The sequence below is a fragment of the Cervus canadensis genome, chromosome 2, assembly GCF_019320065.1.
Source record: "Cervus canadensis isolate Bull #8, Minnesota chromosome 2, ASM1932006v1, whole genome shotgun sequence".
NCBI classification, from domain to species: domain Eukaryota; kingdom Metazoa; phylum Chordata; class Mammalia; order Artiodactyla; family Cervidae; genus Cervus; species Cervus canadensis.
In genome coordinates, this window is record NC_057387.1 from 92,993,098 (window position 1) to 93,011,540 (window position 18,443).

Here is an 18,443-nt window from a genome sequence, read left to right on the forward strand (position 1 = left end):
TGTGAGCCCTGGTGAGGAGTCTCAGATACAAGAAGGAAGGGTGCCTTTTGCTTGCTTGCAGCACGGAAGAAGCCATGTGGAGTAGTGGCAGTCCTGCCCAGTTCTCCCTCCAATTCAGACATTTTAAACTACTTTTCATTTCCTAATTATGTCATGATTTTCCCCACCTCTATTTTGAATATTTGATTTCCTCTGGTAAGGATGCTCTTTCACTCACTCATTCATTCATTCATTCATTCTTTCTTGTACTTACATTTTTTTAGCACCCAGCATGGACCAAGGAACTTCCTAGGTGATGGGGACTTTGCAATCTAGGGGACGAGATAAGTGTAAATGTAGTAATTATGCAAATGTTACTCTGACACTCTCTTTAAAGGTAAAGTTGGAACCATGAGACTACATGCTGGATACTGGGGACTCACCTGCTCTGGGATGCAGGTGGCCAAGCTGAGATGGTGACTGGGATGACATAACTTCCCTTTGGAGCGACGTGACTTTCATGTTGAGATGTGAGCAATAAGTAGGAATTAACCAGACACAGAAGATAGAGGAGAAAGACCACCCTTCCTGCTGTCTGACCACAGTTAACAGTGTGCTCATGAATCTATGGGTTAAAGCACATAGGTCTGGAGTCCAGATGAGACTCAGTATAACAAAGGCAGGGGGAACTGAGGAAGAGGTCCTCGAAAGAGAAAAGAGGAGAGGAATACGTGAGAGAAGCTGCTGGGAGAGGAATCTGGGGACCACAGCAAGTAGCAGGAGGCTGGACTTGGTGAGACCCACGGGGAAGTTCTCAGAGCAGGCTGAAGAGGAGCTCTGAGAAATGGGGATGTTCGGTATTTAATTTTAAATTGTGCTTCTGTAGCTTACAGCGCTTCCCGTCCCCAAACCTTCAGTATAATCGGTAGCACATAAATGCCTTATGTAGATGGTTTGAGGGAAATTAGGGGAAACAGCTGAGTGCCCAGAAAGGGTCCTGATGAACAGTAAGGATAGCATAGACATGGGAGGTGACACAGAACGGGAAACGGTTGATGGGCACAGAAATGTAGAGGCAGCATTACAAGAGGTAGTCATATACTCAGAGGTATTGAAGCCCTCAAAACAAGAATTTTATTTGTATTCAATTATGATGAGTGATTAACATAAAGTGATCAAAGTTAGCATTAAAATGGATTCCATGAGAGTAGGGACAGCCTAGACGAAGACGAAAGAAGGAAGGGACATTCTCATGGGTGTCTTCGGCAATGGGACAGGACTGTGGTTTCATTCTAGACATCTGAGACTCAGTGTAAACTCCAACTGAAGTAGACTCTTCCCCACCCCCAGCTCGCCAGCTCACCACCCATCCAGGACTTTGTAGAATTACCAATTCAACATTTACTATTACTAATGCAACCCCTGTTACTTTCTGGGTACAAAGTCACTTGGTCCCCGCCCCTTGGACTGCTGTCTGGTCTGGGAGGCAAATCTCACAGTACTGTGATCAGCACTGTCACAGAAGCAGGTCCAGAAGGTATGGGAGCAGGAATGGGACTTTGATCCAGTTGTGGGCATCAGGCAGCTTCCTGGAGGAGGGACACCCAGGCGAGGTCAGGGTGTTTTCCAGGGTAGTTGGATGCCTGGCAGGCAGAGGGAGAGGGCAGAGGTGCAGCTGCAGAGGCTCCTAGGTGGTCTTCACTGCCCCTCTGCCAGGCTTACTCATAGCACCAAGCAGCCGGTCTTCATCTCTCTTGTCTCCAACAAGCTCTGTCTCTCCAGGTCTTCATCTCTCTTGTCTCCAGCAAGCCCTGTCTCTCCAGCCGGCCTCCAAGTCCCTCAAGGGCTGGAGACCTGGTGCATGTTTGGATGTGAGAGTAGGAACCGGGAGATCTGAGTGTGCCAAGAAGAGCCCCCTGTCCCAGTGCCAGCTGCCGCCTTGCTTACCCTCCACCTGGCCCTTCACTCCTTCCAGTCGACAGAGCTGCCAATGAGAGTATAAGGGCCTCCTGGGGAGGTTCCAGCTGGAAATAGATGAGTGGGGATTGGGAGCCAGAGAGTAAAGGGGAGAGAAGGTGGATAAGGAAAGGGTAAGGGTGAGCAAAGACACCGGAGGATTTTTTGCAACTTTCTTGCCACTCTTTCTCTTTATCACTTTTGTGACCTCATGACACATGTAGAGTAAAAGCTCCTGAACAGACTCACCAGAGGAGGGAAAGCTGTTTTTGAGGTAGGAGTGAAAGGTTCTGGAGTGGAGAGAGCTGGAGTCGGAGACCCCGTGCGAGTCCCGCCGTGTGTCCCGAGCAGACCAAGCGCCCTCTCTGGGCCTCGGGCTCCACTCCTCAGGGTGCAGCCTGGACAGGGTACTCGTCGGGGCCGGCTGCAGTCTCGGCCTCTGAGGGTTCCGTGTGGACAGCGAGGCGGGGGGACAGCCTGTCTGCAGCCGGCCAGGCCTGGCGGTGTTGAACCTGCCTGGGCCGAAGCCAGGCGTGCGGAGTCACGCAAAATAGCCCCAGAGGAAGACATTGACGGCCAGCAGGACCACGGCGTTAATGTTGCAGACGCTCCTCCAGAGCGGCTCCTCCGCGATGCTGGTCAGTTTCTGCTCCAGGGCGGCCTTCTCGGCGGGACTCAGCGCTTGCTCCGGGGCCCCCGAGAGCCCGCAAAGCCAGCGCCAGAGCCGCTGTCCCCAGGACCTGCGTGGGGCTGAGGGACGGGAGTCAGAGGGGACGGAGGCAGGGGAGCGGCAGAGCACAGGTGGGAGAAGGGGGTGATGAGAGAGCAGGGCCGGGAGAGGGCTGGTGAGAAACCCAGGAGAGGGGACAGGCGCGTGGGAGGGCCAGGGGCAGGCGGAGGGGTCAGCCTAGCCTGGGTGCAAGCTGCCGGCGGGGTGCTGAGCTAGGGCATCGCGCTGAAACCCCTGACTGTTGTATCGTGGATGCATCTCCGGGGGCGGCGTGTTGGGGGGTGAGGGTAATGCCGCTCATCCCAGTTCAGAGCGCCCGAGGACCCAGTGGTTCAGCATTAGGAAGCACACTGCCCTGCGACATAAACCAAATCCTACACCTGCACTTTCTCAGTAATGAGGGAAATATTTCGGCTCCCATCTGCCTTACTCATTTAATATCAACAGTCATCTGGGAAGGGGGAAGGGTGATATTTTGAGGATTCCCTTAGGGACCCCATCCCCAATGAACCCCCAAATGGGGTCTTCGGGGAACCATGACCCGGTGTCTGTCTCCATCGCTTCCCTCCGCCCCCGTATTCCCTCAGCCTACCTCCAGGCTGCTCCGGGCCCTGGCTGGGGTCCTCTGCTCCTCCGGCTCCTGCGGGGCCCTCGGCAGAGGCCACCTCCGCCGTCCCCGCTGTGCTCTCGGGGGCCTGCTTCTCCAGCTCAGAGCGGGGGCGGTTCCGTGTCCACCAGGTCAGGCGAGCCAGCTGGAGGGAAAGCAGACAGTCTCAGCTCAGGTGCCTTTGGAGGGCAGTCGGGCTGTAAGAAGAGAGGACCCCGTTCTGGGAGGCCGGCAGAGCCTCGTGGAGAACAAGGAAGGCGCTCGCGGCTGGAGGAGGCCGGGCTCTGAGCCCCGACTCACCCGTCCTTTGAAAACCTGAACTCCTTACACCTGCTCCATGCAGGCCTCCTGCCAGGGGCCAAAATCTCAGCAGATCAGGCTGGGCCCCTGAGCTCACAGACAAGGAGAAGCAAGACTGGGGACAGGCAGACGCGCCCTGTAGGGTAAGGGAGTTAGAGAAGGCGAGGTTTGGAAATAGACCTGCACTTTACAGGAACAGATCACCTTTAATGAGGCGAGAAGGGGCAGCAGTCAGATGAGTGAGCTACTGCACTTACCCAAGAAAAGAGTAAGTATATATAGGCATATATGTGGAAATCTACTGTCTTAAGGGGGCCTGTTCTTTTCCAAAGTTATTCCGAGTAGTTATCTCTTAAATGGCTGGGGCAAGGAGTTCTGGAGATCGGCCAGAGGCTGGACTGGCTGGGAACTGGTCTTAATCAACCTTAATATCCTTTTTTTTTTTTTTCCCTTCAGGTGAGAGAGTTCTTTGTTTTGCGTAGAATGGTGGGGAGGACCCAGAGGAAAGTTTTAACTCCAGGCTATTTTGAGCCATGTAACTTTCCTTCATGCCCCACATAGTGACTTCTGCGGTCGGGTGGGGGAGCTGACCCCAAATGAAACTGGCCGGCAGTGGAGAGTCACGGAAGACAGAGGCAGAGGAAAGAGGTTGAGTTCTAGGCTTTAGAAAGATCTCCTGGAGTGAACTGATGGGATCCAGCCTAGAGCCAGCTGTGCAAGTGAAACAAGAAAAAAGGAGCAGCCAGAGGTCCCAGGAGGGGGCAGTGTCACGGTTAAGGACTGAGCTCTGCAGGCTGTGAGGACTGAGGAAGCAGGCAGGGGAGAGAGGAAATGACAGCTCACACAAGGAACAACAATACTTAAGGAGCAGGAGGAAAACCCCATGAGGATGGCAGCGGGGCAGTCAGCTGGCAGGAAAAAACTACAATGAGCAGAAGAGAGGTCTCCAGGATGCAGCACGTGGGCAGGAGTAGCTGGCTCTTCTCAGAATCCACCGAAGGTGAGGATGGAGAAGTGGCCTTGACTTTTAGTTACAAGGTTGTTGGGCATCTTGGTGTGAGCAGCGTCAGAGGGCAGTGGGACTCCAGCAGCGGGATGGGAAGCAAATGAGAGGGAAGTGGAGGCTGCGGATGGAGACCATTCTCCACGAAGCTTGCTGCTGAGGCTCAGAGAGGGAGACAACCGTATCTGGAGGAGCCAGGAGCCAGGGAGGAGAGTTTTCACTGGGAAGGATTTCGGTGCAGAATGAGACAGCAGACAATGGGGAAGCTGCAGGATCAAGGAGCGGGCGCAGATCATTTCTGGAGTGAGTCCCCTGGGGAAGTCAACCTCTTGGCTCATCTGTGAAGATGCCGCTTGTTTGTAGGATTTCATTACACCAAAGGTATAAATTGTTTTGCCAACTCTAAAGGTAAGGAGTGCTATATGTTATTTCCACCCAGTGTTTCAGGGACCAACTTTTGACATGGGCTCTGTTACGGGCAGAATACTGTTCCCCCCAAATTCACATGCTGAAGTCTTAATCACCCCCTACTTCACAGCGTAGCTGTATTTGGAGAGAGGTTCTTTAAAGAGGTGTGTGCCAAGTCCTTCCAATTGTGTCTGACCCTTTGTGACCCCGTGGACTGTAGTCCATCAGGCTCCTCTGTCCATGGGATTCTCCAGGCAAGAATACTGGAGTGGGTTGCCATGCCCTCCTTCTGGGGGTTTTCCGACCCAGGGACTGAACCCACGCCCCTTAGGTCTCTTGCACTGGCAGGTGGGTTCTTTACCACTAGCACCGCCTGGGAAGCCCCTCTTTAAAGACAAGATTAAGGTTAAATGAGGTCTGATGAGTGAACTCCAATCCAATGTGACTGGTGTCCTTAGAAAGGAGATCAGGACGCCGGCAGACACAGGGGAAAGCCCACATGAAGAGGGACCACGGCCATCTATGAGCCAAGGGGAGAAGCCTCGGAGGAAATAACCCTGCCGATCCCTTGACGTCTGGCCTGCAGACCTGCGGGAAAATAATTTCTATCGTTGAAGCCACTCAGTATGTTGTACTTCTTTATGGCAGCCTGAGCGAACTAGTGCCCTCTTACAAAGTTTCAGAAGCCAGAGCATCCCTGTCTGAGGACTGGTAAATCCATCAGCATGGGAGCTCTGAGGGTTTCAGGCTGAGCTCTTACTCTGCTAGATTGTTTCTTTTTTCATAGACCAGTTTCTTCAAGGTCCAACTCCAAGTGACCTTGTCAGAGCACCCTTCCCCTTCCCCGGGGTGCCTGCCTCTCCTACTCTCCACTGCTCCCTTTGAGCTCGGTCCTTCTGTGCTTTCTCTTAGTAGAGTAACTGTTGGTGGTGATGAAGTCTTCCTTTCCTCCTCCCCCCGCCCCCCACTTCCCATGGACAGTGGCTGGCAGGGACTGTTCATCTTTGTAAGCCCAGGACAGGGCCGGGCCCAGAGTAGGTGCCCACTGAGTAATTTTCCAATTGAATGAATTACTTTTCACTTGGGAATTAACAGCATAAGGAGCTCACCATCCCCAAGACATCCGTGACCACAACCCAGTAGAGTGAAGGTCAGTGGTGAGATTCCAGGCACTGGGGAAGGGGAGCACGGGGCCCTCACTGCAAGCACTCCACTTGCCTTTTCCTCGGGGATGGGAGCTGTGCAGAGGCTGACCGTGACGATGACGATGGCCGTGAGCGCGCAGAGGAGGAGTGCGAAGTAGAGGTAGTGGAAGTCCTTGAGCACTGCCGGCCTGTGGTCCTCCTCCCCGCAGGCGGGGGCTGGGTAGCAGAACTCCAGGATCATGCGTAGAAGCCCCACCACCAGGCCAAACAGGAGGCCCCAGAAGGCTCCCTGTGGAAAGAGGGCACGCCAGGGGTGGGATCCAGGTGGGAGAGCCTCGAAAGCTAAAAGCCACGGGTTGTCACAGCGTGTGCAAGCCTGCCTGAGTGAATGCTGAGGGGCTGTCTTATCCTAAAGGCAGGCGGAGTGATGTACTGGAAAGGACATGGCCTCCAGAACCAGACAGACCAGGCTCCACGGTGGAACAATGACCAGAACAGTGACTCGACCTCACTCACGAGCAGCGATAAGCAAATGACTAAGTACTAAGGATAGATGTTTAATGTTCAACTAGAATGGAATCTTTGTAATCAGCGGGGAAAACCAGGATCTTCCTCCCCAAATTCCTGTCATCATAAATCAGAATTAGAGCACTTCCTTTTTTAAAGAAAAGCTCAATTTCATATCATCTCTGTAGCACTGTTGGACCCTAAATTACACCTGTTTCCCAGGTATAAGGATTGAGAAGGCTTTTATTTTCAAAATATGAGATGCTGGCCCAGTTTCAAAAATTCTGGAATGAATAGAAACCTCCAGAACTCAACTGAGTCCTGGTGTGCACGCTGGTTATCAGCAGGGGGCCTTGAGCTCTGCAAACAGTAGACCCAGCAGAGGCCTGGCTCAGCGTCCGCACTGAGGAGGGGCCTCTGTGGTCTCCTTCATCGTGGCCCTGGGCTCTCACGTGGCCCTGTGCAGTCATGTCCACAGCGTTCCTCACCTCCCCCAAGGTACAGCCAATGGATCTGGGCTCTCTTTTCCAGGCTCTCCCAGGGAGTGACCAAGGTGACCCTCCTGGCACCTCCCGGCATCTGTTAGATTTCAGAGCAGCTTCATGAATGCCACATGTGCACCCCTGTAAGCTCCACTTGGCTTCATCATCCTCTCTGCTGTTAATTTGCTGACATGTAGAACCTTACAGTGTTAGAGATCTTCCTGTCCCCGTGGGCTATTACACACACTGACCCTTCTGTCTGGAGCACTCTTTCCTCTCCCATTAACCCTTCAGATCTCAGCTCAGATGTCCCTTTGTGACCCCCTCCCAGGCATCCCATAGGTTAGGTGCTCCTGCTTTTTGCTCCCATAGCAGCCATCCTATTTGTGTATATGTTTTTATTTCTCAGTTGTGGCTGGCTCTTTGTGGCCCCATGGGCTGTAGCCCTCCAGGCTCTTCTGTTCATGGAATTTTCCAGGCAAGAATACTGGAGCAGGTTGCCATTTCCTACGTCAGAGAATCTTCCTGACCCAGGGACTGAATCTGCGTCTCTTTCATCTCCTGCATTGGCAGGCGGATTCCTTACTGCTAGCACCACCTGGGAAGCCATCCTACTTTGCTATTACCACACGTTGAATCATCTCTCCTCCCTCTGGCCCAGTGGTGGCAGACATGAACTTTGCAAACCATGGCATCCCCAGAGCCTCCATAATGGGATGAATGTTTGTTGAGTGAATGAATAAATCTTGACCTGTTACTATGGATGGGGAGTTGGAAGGCTGGAGATGGCAGTCAGGTCATGGACCGAGTAGCTCTCCTGACCCTCTGATGTTCTGGGAGAGACAGATGTGCGGCTGTACTCACAGGCTCTGTGACCCTCTTGCAGAAGATGGCCAGCAGGAAGAGGGCAGTGATGGGCGGGGCCAGGTAGCTGGTGACAGACTGGATGTAGTCGAAGAGCTGCCCGCTATTGGAGCTTTGGATGATGGGGATCCAGAGGATGCTGATGACGACCAGGAACACCACAAATGCTCTGCAGGAGGGCACAGGGCTCTGTGAGGGGTGCTCAGGCTGCACAGAGGGGGTGAGTGGGGACCAGGAAGGGAGAGAGGAGAGGAAGGCATGCTCGCTCAATCAGAGACTGATGGAAGGCCAGCATCCCAGATGCAAAGGTTACAGACATTTATATTTGTAAAATCCCAGAACATTAGAATTATAGAATCCAAATAAAACTCTAGAACTTAAACTTTAGATCCCTTGAAGGGGGTATGTGGACCATCTATCTGTTTTCGGGAAGAAATCCATACCTTTCCCCTTCATCATCCACCTCAGTAAAGGGCCTCTGGTTGAAAAACTGTTCTTGGGTGTGTTGGGTGCAATAATGCATATTGCCAGGAGATGGCGCCCAATCCCCACTAATTGCTGTAAATTTGGCAGGTGGGCAGAGATCAAAGGATTCTGCCTCTCCTCATCTTTCCCTCCCATTCTCTCTCTTTCTGGCCCCAGTAGAGCAGCAGCTACCTAATGACCTCCCTGCCGTTCACTTCGCTCTCATCCTCCTCCCGTTTGTACAATCTGTCCTGTACTCAGATCCTTCAATGGTCAGTCCCTGGGCGTAGAGCTGGGGGTGCACAGATGAGTGGGCATTAGGGGTCCCTTAGGCAGCCATGGGCAGAAGGCATCATGATGGAAGAAACAGTGAGGGCAAAGGTAAGGAGATGGACAAGAGTAAGTTATCTAAACTCAAGTACCATCTACCAAAAGGGAGAATGAACATTCAGAAACTTGAGTTATGGAACCTTAAATTATGAAGCGAAGATTTCGGAAAGGTTCTCTTAACTTTATGTAAACTATAAATCCCCAACCTAGAGAGAAAAAGTAAAAATAGCCACCAAGTTATGTCTTGAAAAGCATAAAATGAATACCTGTGCGATAAGGTTCAAAATTTTCAGCTGAGTGTTCAAAGCTCTGCATCCTTTGGATACAAACTTTCTATGAACATCTCCATTCACCCACGTCCCTCACTGCATTACCTGTGTTTCTGCCTTTCTCTTAAACTGTGTGCATCCTCAGGGCAGGACCATATAAATCAACCCTGCGTCCCCAGCAGAAAAGTTTGATGCAAGATGCCTGCTGAGAGTGAGTCTGTTGGAGTGAATGAATAGTCTTTCTGGTATCCTGGGGTGACAGCCAGAGCTGGTCTGGAAGACACTGGGGGTGAGCTGCTTGCTAACTCCTTCTCATCAATACAGTTCATCTTTCATTGATTAAATGCTTTGTCAGCTTCTCTCATTGATCAGTTGATCTCATTGATCTCATTGATCTTGATCAGTTCCAAGATAAAACTGAACAGGCAGGCAGGGAAGAGACTTTTTTTCCTTCCTTATTTGGAGGGAGGAGAATGGTCCAGAGTGGGAGAAGAACTTCCCTGATGTCAGAGAGAAAGGTGGCACAGGACCCAGGTGCTCTGACTGCCGGGGCAGGGCCCAGACACAGCCACATCTCCTTGGGGTCACCCAGGGCAGGGAGCAGAGGGGGAGAGATGTCTGCCTACGGGGAGAGGACCCAGGAAGGATGGGCCCGCGCACCTGCCCACCACCATCAGCTCCTGTTCTGTTGCATTCCTGCGGAAGCGCTGCCACACGTCAATGGCGAACAGGGTGCTGCTGCTGTTGAAGATGGAGGTGAGTGAGCTCATGAGGGCGGCCATGATCACCGCGATCATCAGGCCCCGCAGACCTGGGGAGAGATGAGGTGTCTGTGGACAGCTGGCCCGTGAAGGCCGATCTGCCAGGAGCTATAGAGGCTGCCAGCATCCAGCAGAGTCAGGAGCTCAGAGGAGGGGAAGGTGTGGTGGAGGTGTTGGATGAGGTGCCCATCCAGGAACCCAGGAAACTCACAGAACTAGAGGCTGGTCCCAGCCACCCTCTGCCTCTGCCTTCCTCTGTGGCCATGGCCAAGTCATCTGCCCTCCCTGAACCTCAGTTTCCTCATCTGCATGTTAAAGGATGTGGGAGCAGGTGACCTTTAAGGTTCTTGTCAGCTTGGCCATCTCAGTCTGGATTTTAAACCTGTAGACACTTGGTTAGTGGGCCCTGGTTGGGAGAAGGGTGATTATTAATTATTGAGTTTTTTTTTTTCAGTGTTTTGTACCTTTATCATGGACACTATGGTGCCAGGCTAAAGCCCCAGCCTGGGCAGCAGAAAGCTCTGAGCTTTATAAATGTTTTTATTTTATTTATTTTAATTTGTAATGCAAACTTTGAAGGTTACTTTCCTTTTTACAGTTACTAAAAAATATTGGTCATATTCCCTGTGTTGTACAATGCATCTTTGAGCCTATCTATACCCAGTACAGAGAAGGTAGTGGCACCCCCCTCCAGTACTCTCGCCTGGAAAATCCCATGGACGGAGGAGCCTGGTAGGCTGCAGTCCATGGGGTCGCAAAGGGTCGGACACGACTGAGCGACTTCACTTTCACTTTTCACTTTCATGCATTGGAGAAGGAAGTGGCAACCCACTCCAGTGCTCTTGCCTGGAGAATCCCCGGTAATTTCCATCTTTTACTTCTCCACCCCAGGGTTCCTTGTTCCCAGGAACCACTTGTTCCTTATCTGTATCTATGAATCTGCTTCTTTTTTGTTATATTCACTAGTTTGTTTTTTTTAGATTCCGCATACAAGTGATAATATACCATATATTGTCTTTCTCTCTCTGACTTATTTCACTTAGTATAATGCCCTCCGAGTTAATCCATGGTGCTGTAAATAGCAAAACTTTTTTCTTTCTTATGGCTGAGTAGTATTCCATTTGTGTGTGTCTGTGTGTGTGTGCATGCCATCTTTATCCATTCATCTGTTGATGGGCATTTAGCTTACTTCCTTATCTTGGCAATTATAACTAGTGCTACTATGAACAATGGAGTGCATATATCTTTTAGAATTAGTATTTTTGGGCTTTTTGGAGTATATACCCAGGAGTGGAATTGTGGGGTCTTATGGTAGTTCTACTTTTAGTTTTTTGAGAAACCTCCTTACGGTTTCCCATAGTCAAAAGCTGTGGGTTTCTTTCCTGATTCTGCAAGTAACTAGCTGTGTGATCTTTGGACCAGTCCTGATCCTTTCTGGGCCTGTTTTACACCTGTAACAAGGGAGGGTGGGGCCTGCTGATATCTGGTCTGTATGATTCTGATGAGGAAGCATCTAGAAACAAGACTCTCTGGCCAGATCCACCTTAGTCCTCCTTCCCCTCAGTCCAAATATTTAACCAACCCCTGCCTGCCTCCCTAGAAGGCTCAAGGTGTCCCAGATCTAGGACAGCATCTCCTCTGGGGCCCCTGCTTCTTCTCTTGGTTAATGATAAATTTCTGATCTCTAACCGGACACCGCCAAGTTATCCCAGACCTCTTCCTCTACCTTCTTCCCTCTGCGTCTGCTCGATGGAGCAGCTATGATGATAGCTGGGCCTCCATCCCATCTCCACTATTTCTTTGATTCATTTTACCTTCACTGTTTCTACTGGAGGGAGGGAATAACTCAACTTTCCTCCATAAACCTGCTTTTTTCCCCTGTGTCCCCAGTCTCAATATTACTATAAACTCAAGACCTGCGAGCCCTCTTTGGATCTCTGTCTTTCTTGTCCCTCAAATGCGATCAGTCATAGAGTCAATTCTGTCTCACAAATATCATCTAAACCCTTCCTGTCTATCCCTAAAGCCACTGACCCTAGCCAAGCCACCATCACAACCTGGACCACTGGAAATCCCTCAGTAATCATCTCCCTGCCTCCACCTAAGCTGAACCCTCCATGTAGAGTGATCCTTCTAAGCACACATCTGATCATGCGTGTGTGTGTGTATTAATCACTCAGTCATGTCCGACTCTTTGCAACTCCATGGACTATAGCCTGCCAGGCTCCTCTGTCCATGGAATTCTCCAGGCAAGAGTACTGGAGTGGGTTGCCATTTCCTTCTCCATGGGATCTTCCTGACCCAGGGATTGAACCCAGGTCTCCTGCATTGCAGGCAGATGCTTTATCGTCTGAGCTACTAGGGAAGCCCCTAATCATGCATGCCAGCCTGAAACCCCCGTGACCCTCCACTGCCCTCAGAGTAAAGGCCATGCTACACAGTGGGGCGTGGCCACCATGTCCTCCCCACAAAGATGGTCTTCACTCCTGCTGCATCTGAGTCCACACTGGCAATTTTCAGTTCAGGTTTCACGCTCTCTCTCAACCCTGGGCCTTCGTACATGCGGCCCTCTTCCCCAGAATGACATTTCCCACACCCCTCCCCCTTGTCCATCTAAGATGTCCCCTGGGACTAAGCTCTATTTCCTCTCCTCTGGAAACCCTTCCTTCATATTCCCCCAAAGTGGGTCAGGTGCCTCCTATGGGTCCCTCATCCCCTCTGTGTCCTCAGACTGGTCACATTGTATCACGCCTTCTACCCTGGAGACCGCACAGAGTCCTGTCTTTTAGCCCTGCCTCTCCAGAGCCAGGGCAGAGCAGTGCCCTACAGATGCCTGTGAAAACGTGTGTGTGTGTGTATTAGGAAGTGGGGTGCGGAGGTGTGTGTGTGTGTGTGTATTAGGAAGTGGGGTGCAGAGGTAAATGTTCCCATTTTCTCTTCCCATCCATGTGCTTCCTTCATGCAATCAGTCTATCCTGGAGAGTGGGTTCTGGACTTCGTTGGAAAGCTGGTGTGAAGCGTGCTGCGAGGGAGATGGACTTACCCATGGGCATGAGAGCCATGACCAGCTTGGGGTAGGCGATGTTGGAACATCCCACACGGGCCCCGCAGATCGCTTGGCAGACGTCAGGGTCCACGCAGCCCACCTCATCTGCAGAAGTGATGGTAGTTAGACCCAAATTATCCCATGCCTTCTCGGGTTGGCTCAATATGTGCTTTCTGACCCTATAGAAACAAATGTTCATTGGTGATTCTGGCAGGGGCCAGCGTCTAGATGGTCCAAGGACAGGCTGATATTGGGTCTTATGGTTTATTGGTATCTGGTAAATTTCTCAACCACATACCACCCTGCAAATCCTGATAGACTCCTTTATATTTTAGACCTTTTATTTTAACAAATAGTTAATATCGTTAAGTAAATATCCTTACAAAGCACCATGAGTGCCTCAGTTTGTCTTTCGCTTATAAACAGAAAGCTGGACTTTAAAATGACATTCAGATACAAGGTTCTTCTAATGAGATACATACTGTAGGTCAGACCCACAAAACCTAACATATTTACTATGTGTTCTTAATGGAAACAGTGTGTGTGGTCCCTGCTCTGGTCCAATATTGCCCAGAGTGGGACTGACTCTTACCTGGGTACAGGGCCCGGCTGATCATGCCGGGCATGACGATAAAGAACATGGGCAGGATCTTCAGGTAGCCCCCCAGTATGGAGCCCCCCTTGGCATGGGACAGACTCTTGGCAGAGAGAGACCTCTGCACGATGACCTGAAAAGGCATTGGGGCAGCATGCCACCTGGGCCGGCTCAGGCTCTGCTTGGCCCTGGCGAGCCCTGGCGTGGTCGCTGACTGTGCCCAGTCCCAGCCCTCTGTGTGTTGGCACCCACAGGGGCCCTCCCGGTTGGTGGCGAGCTGGGCCAAGCATAATAAGGGCATCACCTGGTCCGTGCACCAACACCACGTGGCCAGCACCGTGAGCCCGAACATGAGGCCTGGCCAGGGGAGGTCCCCGCTCACAGGGTCCCGGAGCATGTGGAAGGCATCGGGCCGGGGGAGGTGACAGGTGGTGTTGGGGACTGTGACGTTAGGGATGGCCTGCCTGTACCGCTCCTCCAGGCCTGGGTACCAGCCCACCTCCTGAAAGCCTGCAGGGAGAGACCTCAGTGAATGAAACAGGGGCCCCACTGGGCTTGTCACCTACCCCCCCACCCCCAAGAATTCCAGTCCTGTGTGGGATTCCTGAGCTTGGAACTCGTATGGAACATGGGGATGAGAGGGGGCAGTGGGGCTCAAGCTCAAGAGCCCTGGTTTGGTGGAGGGAGAATCCTGTTCTCTGGGAGCCCTGCCTGGAGTGGGGAATGGCTCTGCAGGCCACAGATGTGACGGCCAGAGCCGGATTAGAGAGGAGTTTAGGGGGGCAGGGATGTACTCAGGCCTCTTCCTTACCCAGAAACATGAGGACCAGGGCTCCCCCGACCATGATCACGGTCTGCAGAGTGTCTGTGTAGATCACGGCCGTGAGGCCCCCTGGGGACCCAAGGAGAGGGCACGTCAGCACGAGCGGGGCCTTCCTCTCGGGGTGCCCGCCCCGTGCTCGGCCACACTGGGGAGACCAAAGAACACACGGAGCCCTCAGCCAGTGGCCTCTGGCCTCTGCCTTCCCCGCCCCTCGTGTTCCTCCAGTCCACCCGCAGGTGAGGCTGGTCATGGCCACAGGCCCTCAGGTCCTGCTCTTTCTGTCCTCTGTTCTGCTTTTGTGATACACCAAGTCCCATCCTTGGCTGCACTATTAGCTCCCCAAGGAGGCCTCCCTTCCTTCCTCCCCACCCCAGCGCCCATTTAAACTCCCCCACAGCTTAGCCAGCAGTAAGTCTGCCTGAGCCCACGTCTTGGGCATTCAGGCCTGTGAGGGGCTCTGGAGGAGACAGAAGGCAGGCTTGTGGCTGTTGTCTGGAGCAGCCTGTGCTGACTCTGGCCCGGTGACAGTCCCCCATTCATCACCCAGTTCCCTGCTGTCCATCTTTCTCTCTGTCTCCGAGCATCTCTCCTTCCCTGGCTCTCTCGGGCTGGCTCTGCTTCCTCCTGTTTCTTCCTTTTCTGACTCCCCTTTTCTCTGGTGCACTGTGTCTTTCCATCTTTTCCTCTGATTCTGCATCTTTGCCTGCCTCTCTCTTTCCCCCTCCTGCTTCTCTTTCTCACTCTCCCGGTCAGTTTTCACACCATCCCTCCCTGGACCTCTGTACCCCTGCTGTCCGGAGCTTCCCTTTCCACCTCTCCCTGTCTCTGTTCCCAGCACCTGCACCCAACGTGACCTCCCCTTGGCCCTACCTGTGATGGTGTAGACGGCCGTCACCACCAGCAGGGTCACCGTGGAGAGGTAAAGGTTCCAGCCCAAGGCCATCTGGATGAACAGGGCTCCAGAGAAGATGTCAGTCTGCAGGGACAGGGACCCAGGAGTCTGGGTCACCCGAGGCCCTCTGTGTGGCCACTGGGGAATGTCTCCTTCCTGCTCAGCGATGCCCCATGCTGTCGGCCCTCAGAGCACAGTGAGGATGAGCCTTAAGTGACGTGCTCGGGAGGACGGGCTTGGCCTGTGGACACTGAGGGGCCATGGGCATTGCAGAGCAGGGGAGTGCACAGTTCTGAGCCCGAGAACCCTGAGATCCAGCTGCACTTCCAGTGGCGTGTGCGGGCGGTGAAGGATGGAGGAGCATGCTGAGGAAGTGAGGCAGGAGTGGGGGACAGGAGGAAGAGGCCCCTGGGGGAGAGGGTGGGAACCCAGAGGGTCTCCAACTGCTCCCTGAAAGAGCACCAGCCCACTCGGACCTGATGGGGGCCCCAGGTGACCTGACAGAGCCGGAGCCCCAGTGCAGATGACACAGATCCTGGTTACCCACGTGCTGGGCTTTACCGGAGGACTTGGGGTCACAGCCTTGGCCGTAGCTGATTTAGAGTTGCTTACAAGCATTGGTGGAAAAGAGGCTGTACTTTTTCCAGCCCTGAACCCAGCGCATGCTTGCTGGTCCCTTTCCCTGAATGTTTTGTGATCCATAACAGGGGCTGCAGGAGGCCTGGAATGGGCCTTGGGACCCAAACATTGCTTCTAGCCCCAGAGCTGGTGCTCTGTGCGGACCTCTGCCAATCGTTTGACCTGAGTTTGTCTTCTGAGTTTACATCAATCGAGGAGGAATACGTCCTTTTTAATGGTAACATTCTCAGTGCTGAATGAAGACTAATGGGAACATAAATGAGTGAATGAACTTGAAATTGTGAGTTCTTTGGATAGAGCAACTGTTATTCACTCAACAAACATTTATCGTCCATCTCTAATTACCCTGCTGCTGTGGGGGGAGCATGTGATGAAGGGGTGTGAATTCATCCTCCATATCTGTTATCCTTCCTCTATCCATCTAGGCATCCATCCATCCATCTATTCATCTATCCATCCATCCATCCATTTATCCATCTATCAATTTATCCATCCATCCATCCATACATACAACAACAAAGTGCTGTGCCCTCTACTAAACATTTTCAGAGAGACATGATATGGCCACATGGGAACAGGTACTCACTGAAATCTTGGTGAAGATGTAGAGGATGAGAGAAAGGACAGACATGTACACCTGGATCCTCTGGCCCCCGAATCGCTTCTTCAGGTACTGAGGCATTGTGACCACACCGGCTGCAATGTACACGGGGACGAAGATCCAGCCAAGGGCCAGAAGCAGCCAGGTTGCCTGGGAGAATGGGGAGAAAAAGGGATCCATGTTCTAAATGTGGATGGAGGAGGTGTGGTCCATGCAGAGGAGAGCCCTGGGCAGGGAAGTAAGGGATCGGAGGCCTGAGTTCAGTCCTGTGTGACCTCTGATAAGGTCCATCAGGTCTTGGTTTCCTTATCTGTAAAATGGGTTCTCCATTTACCATGCAGCCTCCCCAAGCACCTTTGAGGTTTCTCTTAGCACTAAGGTCAGGGACAGGGTAGTGTAGAGAAGGTTAAGACCCCCTCTATCCCTGAGAATCTTCCAGGCCAGCTTCCTTACATTCCACTCAAAGCCACCCACAGCAAGGCCTCCAGCAGCCCCCGTCCCAGCCAGGCCGATGAACAAGCCGCTGCCCACATTGCTGGACATCAGAGATGCTCCGATCTGCAAGGCACAAGAGGGGTCAAGGGTCAGGGGTCAGTTTTTATCTGAATCAATTTGGAGTCAGGACTATGAGCTTCAGGATCTGGGATGGAGGCAGAGAGAGCAGAACCTGAACTCATAAATATGAGATCAGAGGGAGGAGAGGAAATGGGGGAGCAATGAGGAGGCTGAACAGAACAGACATGTATTAGGCACTTACTGTATGTCAGGCATTGTGCTGGGCATTTTGTATGCACTAAAACATTTAATCTCCACAAGTATTTGGAGGGATGGGTACTAATCTTTCCACTTTACAGAGGAAGGAGTTAGTGTTAGGAGAAATGAAGTCACTGCCTCCAGGACATCCAGGGATTTGAGAGGCAAAGTGGGAAAGACGAAAAGACATGGAAAGCATGGTCCATTAAGGAGCATGAAGCTCTGCTCTGGGACCATGGGCCTAAGGGCCTCTGGAGAGAAGAAGGCTAACGGGAGGAGAGTCCCCCATGAGAGGGATGGGGGAGGCCCTCTGCCACCCCTTTCCTGCAGACTCCAGAGGAGGGCCAGGCTCCTCCTCCTCCTCAGGGGAGGAGCCACGGGGGCCAGACCCTGAGCTAATTTTTCTCCTGGAGGCAGCTAACTACTCTGAGGCAATGCTGTTCGACCGATAATGATGACAATCATAGCGGTCCATACACAAGCAGCATTGCCAAGTACCAAGTTCTGTTCTAAATATAACAACTCACTGACTCCTCATGACAACCCCAGGAGGAAGGTTCTGTTATCATCCCCATTGTTCTTGGGGAGACTGAGGCACAGGTAAATAACTTGCTCAAGTTCCAGAACAAATCAGTGACAGAATGAGGATTTCGACCCTGGCCATCTGCTCCAGTAACCACTGCCTGATGGGTGTTAGGCAGTTAGTAAGCATTTGTCAGTGTTATCTTTCAGACAGGATCATTATTGGTAAGAGGAGGGGCTGCGGGCTGGAGGGGAAGAGCCAGTCTTGGACCCTGTGTCACCTTAATAAAATCGTGGTGCTGGGCAGCAGGAAGTGAGAAGGGAAAGCACTGAGACATTCAGAGAGGAAGCAGCCATGGAAAGGCACAGTGATAATGACCCGTCTGACCTAGCTGAGGACTTTGAGCCACCCTGCCGCCCACACGTACCCCCTCCCTCTGTCTGGTGGTCCTGGGATGCTGCGGCTGGGCTGGACTGCCAGCCAGAGCACAGAGCACTGGGCCTTCCACTTTGGAGGAAGAGGCTCCCCAGGCTGCTCTTGGGGCAGCGAGGTGTCTCCACCCTGCCCAGGGCTCCTAACTCATCACTCAAGGAGACACCCACAAGGTCAGCAGGGGATCCGCATGGCCCCTCTGAGACAAGGATGCTGCTGCTCCCTCTGCCCTTAACACCCAGCCACACTGCTCTCAGGACACAAGGAGGGGAACCAGGCACTTCTCGGGACTGGCTGAGTAGGGAAGCAGGCTAGTTGTTGGCCAATCATCAC

General features: G+C 52.4%; 1 protein-coding gene across 3 annotated transcripts in view; it reads right to left on the bottom strand.

Moving 5' to 3' along the window:
• Nucleotides 1-2,181: 2,181 nt before the first annotated feature.
• Nucleotides 2,182-18,443, bottom strand: part of SLC5A9 (solute carrier family 5 member 9) — a 28,252-nt gene continuing 11,990 nt past the window's right edge. For 2 of the 3 annotated variants that reach the window (XM_043461394.1, XM_043461396.1), the window contains exons 4-15: nt 16,856-16,960; nt 16,388-16,552; nt 15,141-15,246; nt 14,259-14,339; nt 13,752-13,957; nt 13,445-13,580; nt 12,850-12,957; nt 9,706-9,856; nt 7,982-8,150; nt 6,202-6,417; nt 3,258-3,417; nt 2,182-2,685 (exon numbers count right to left, since the gene is read on the bottom strand). In XM_043461394.1, coding sequence (XP_043317329.1) covers nt 2,477-2,685; nt 3,258-3,417; nt 6,202-6,417; nt 7,982-8,150; nt 9,706-9,856; nt 12,850-12,957; nt 13,445-13,580; nt 13,752-13,957; nt 14,259-14,339; nt 15,141-15,246; nt 16,388-16,552; nt 16,856-16,960 — 1,812 coding nt within the window. In that variant the 3' untranslated portion in view covers nt 2,182-2,476. The other variant, XM_043461395.1, reaches the window with a different exon arrangement.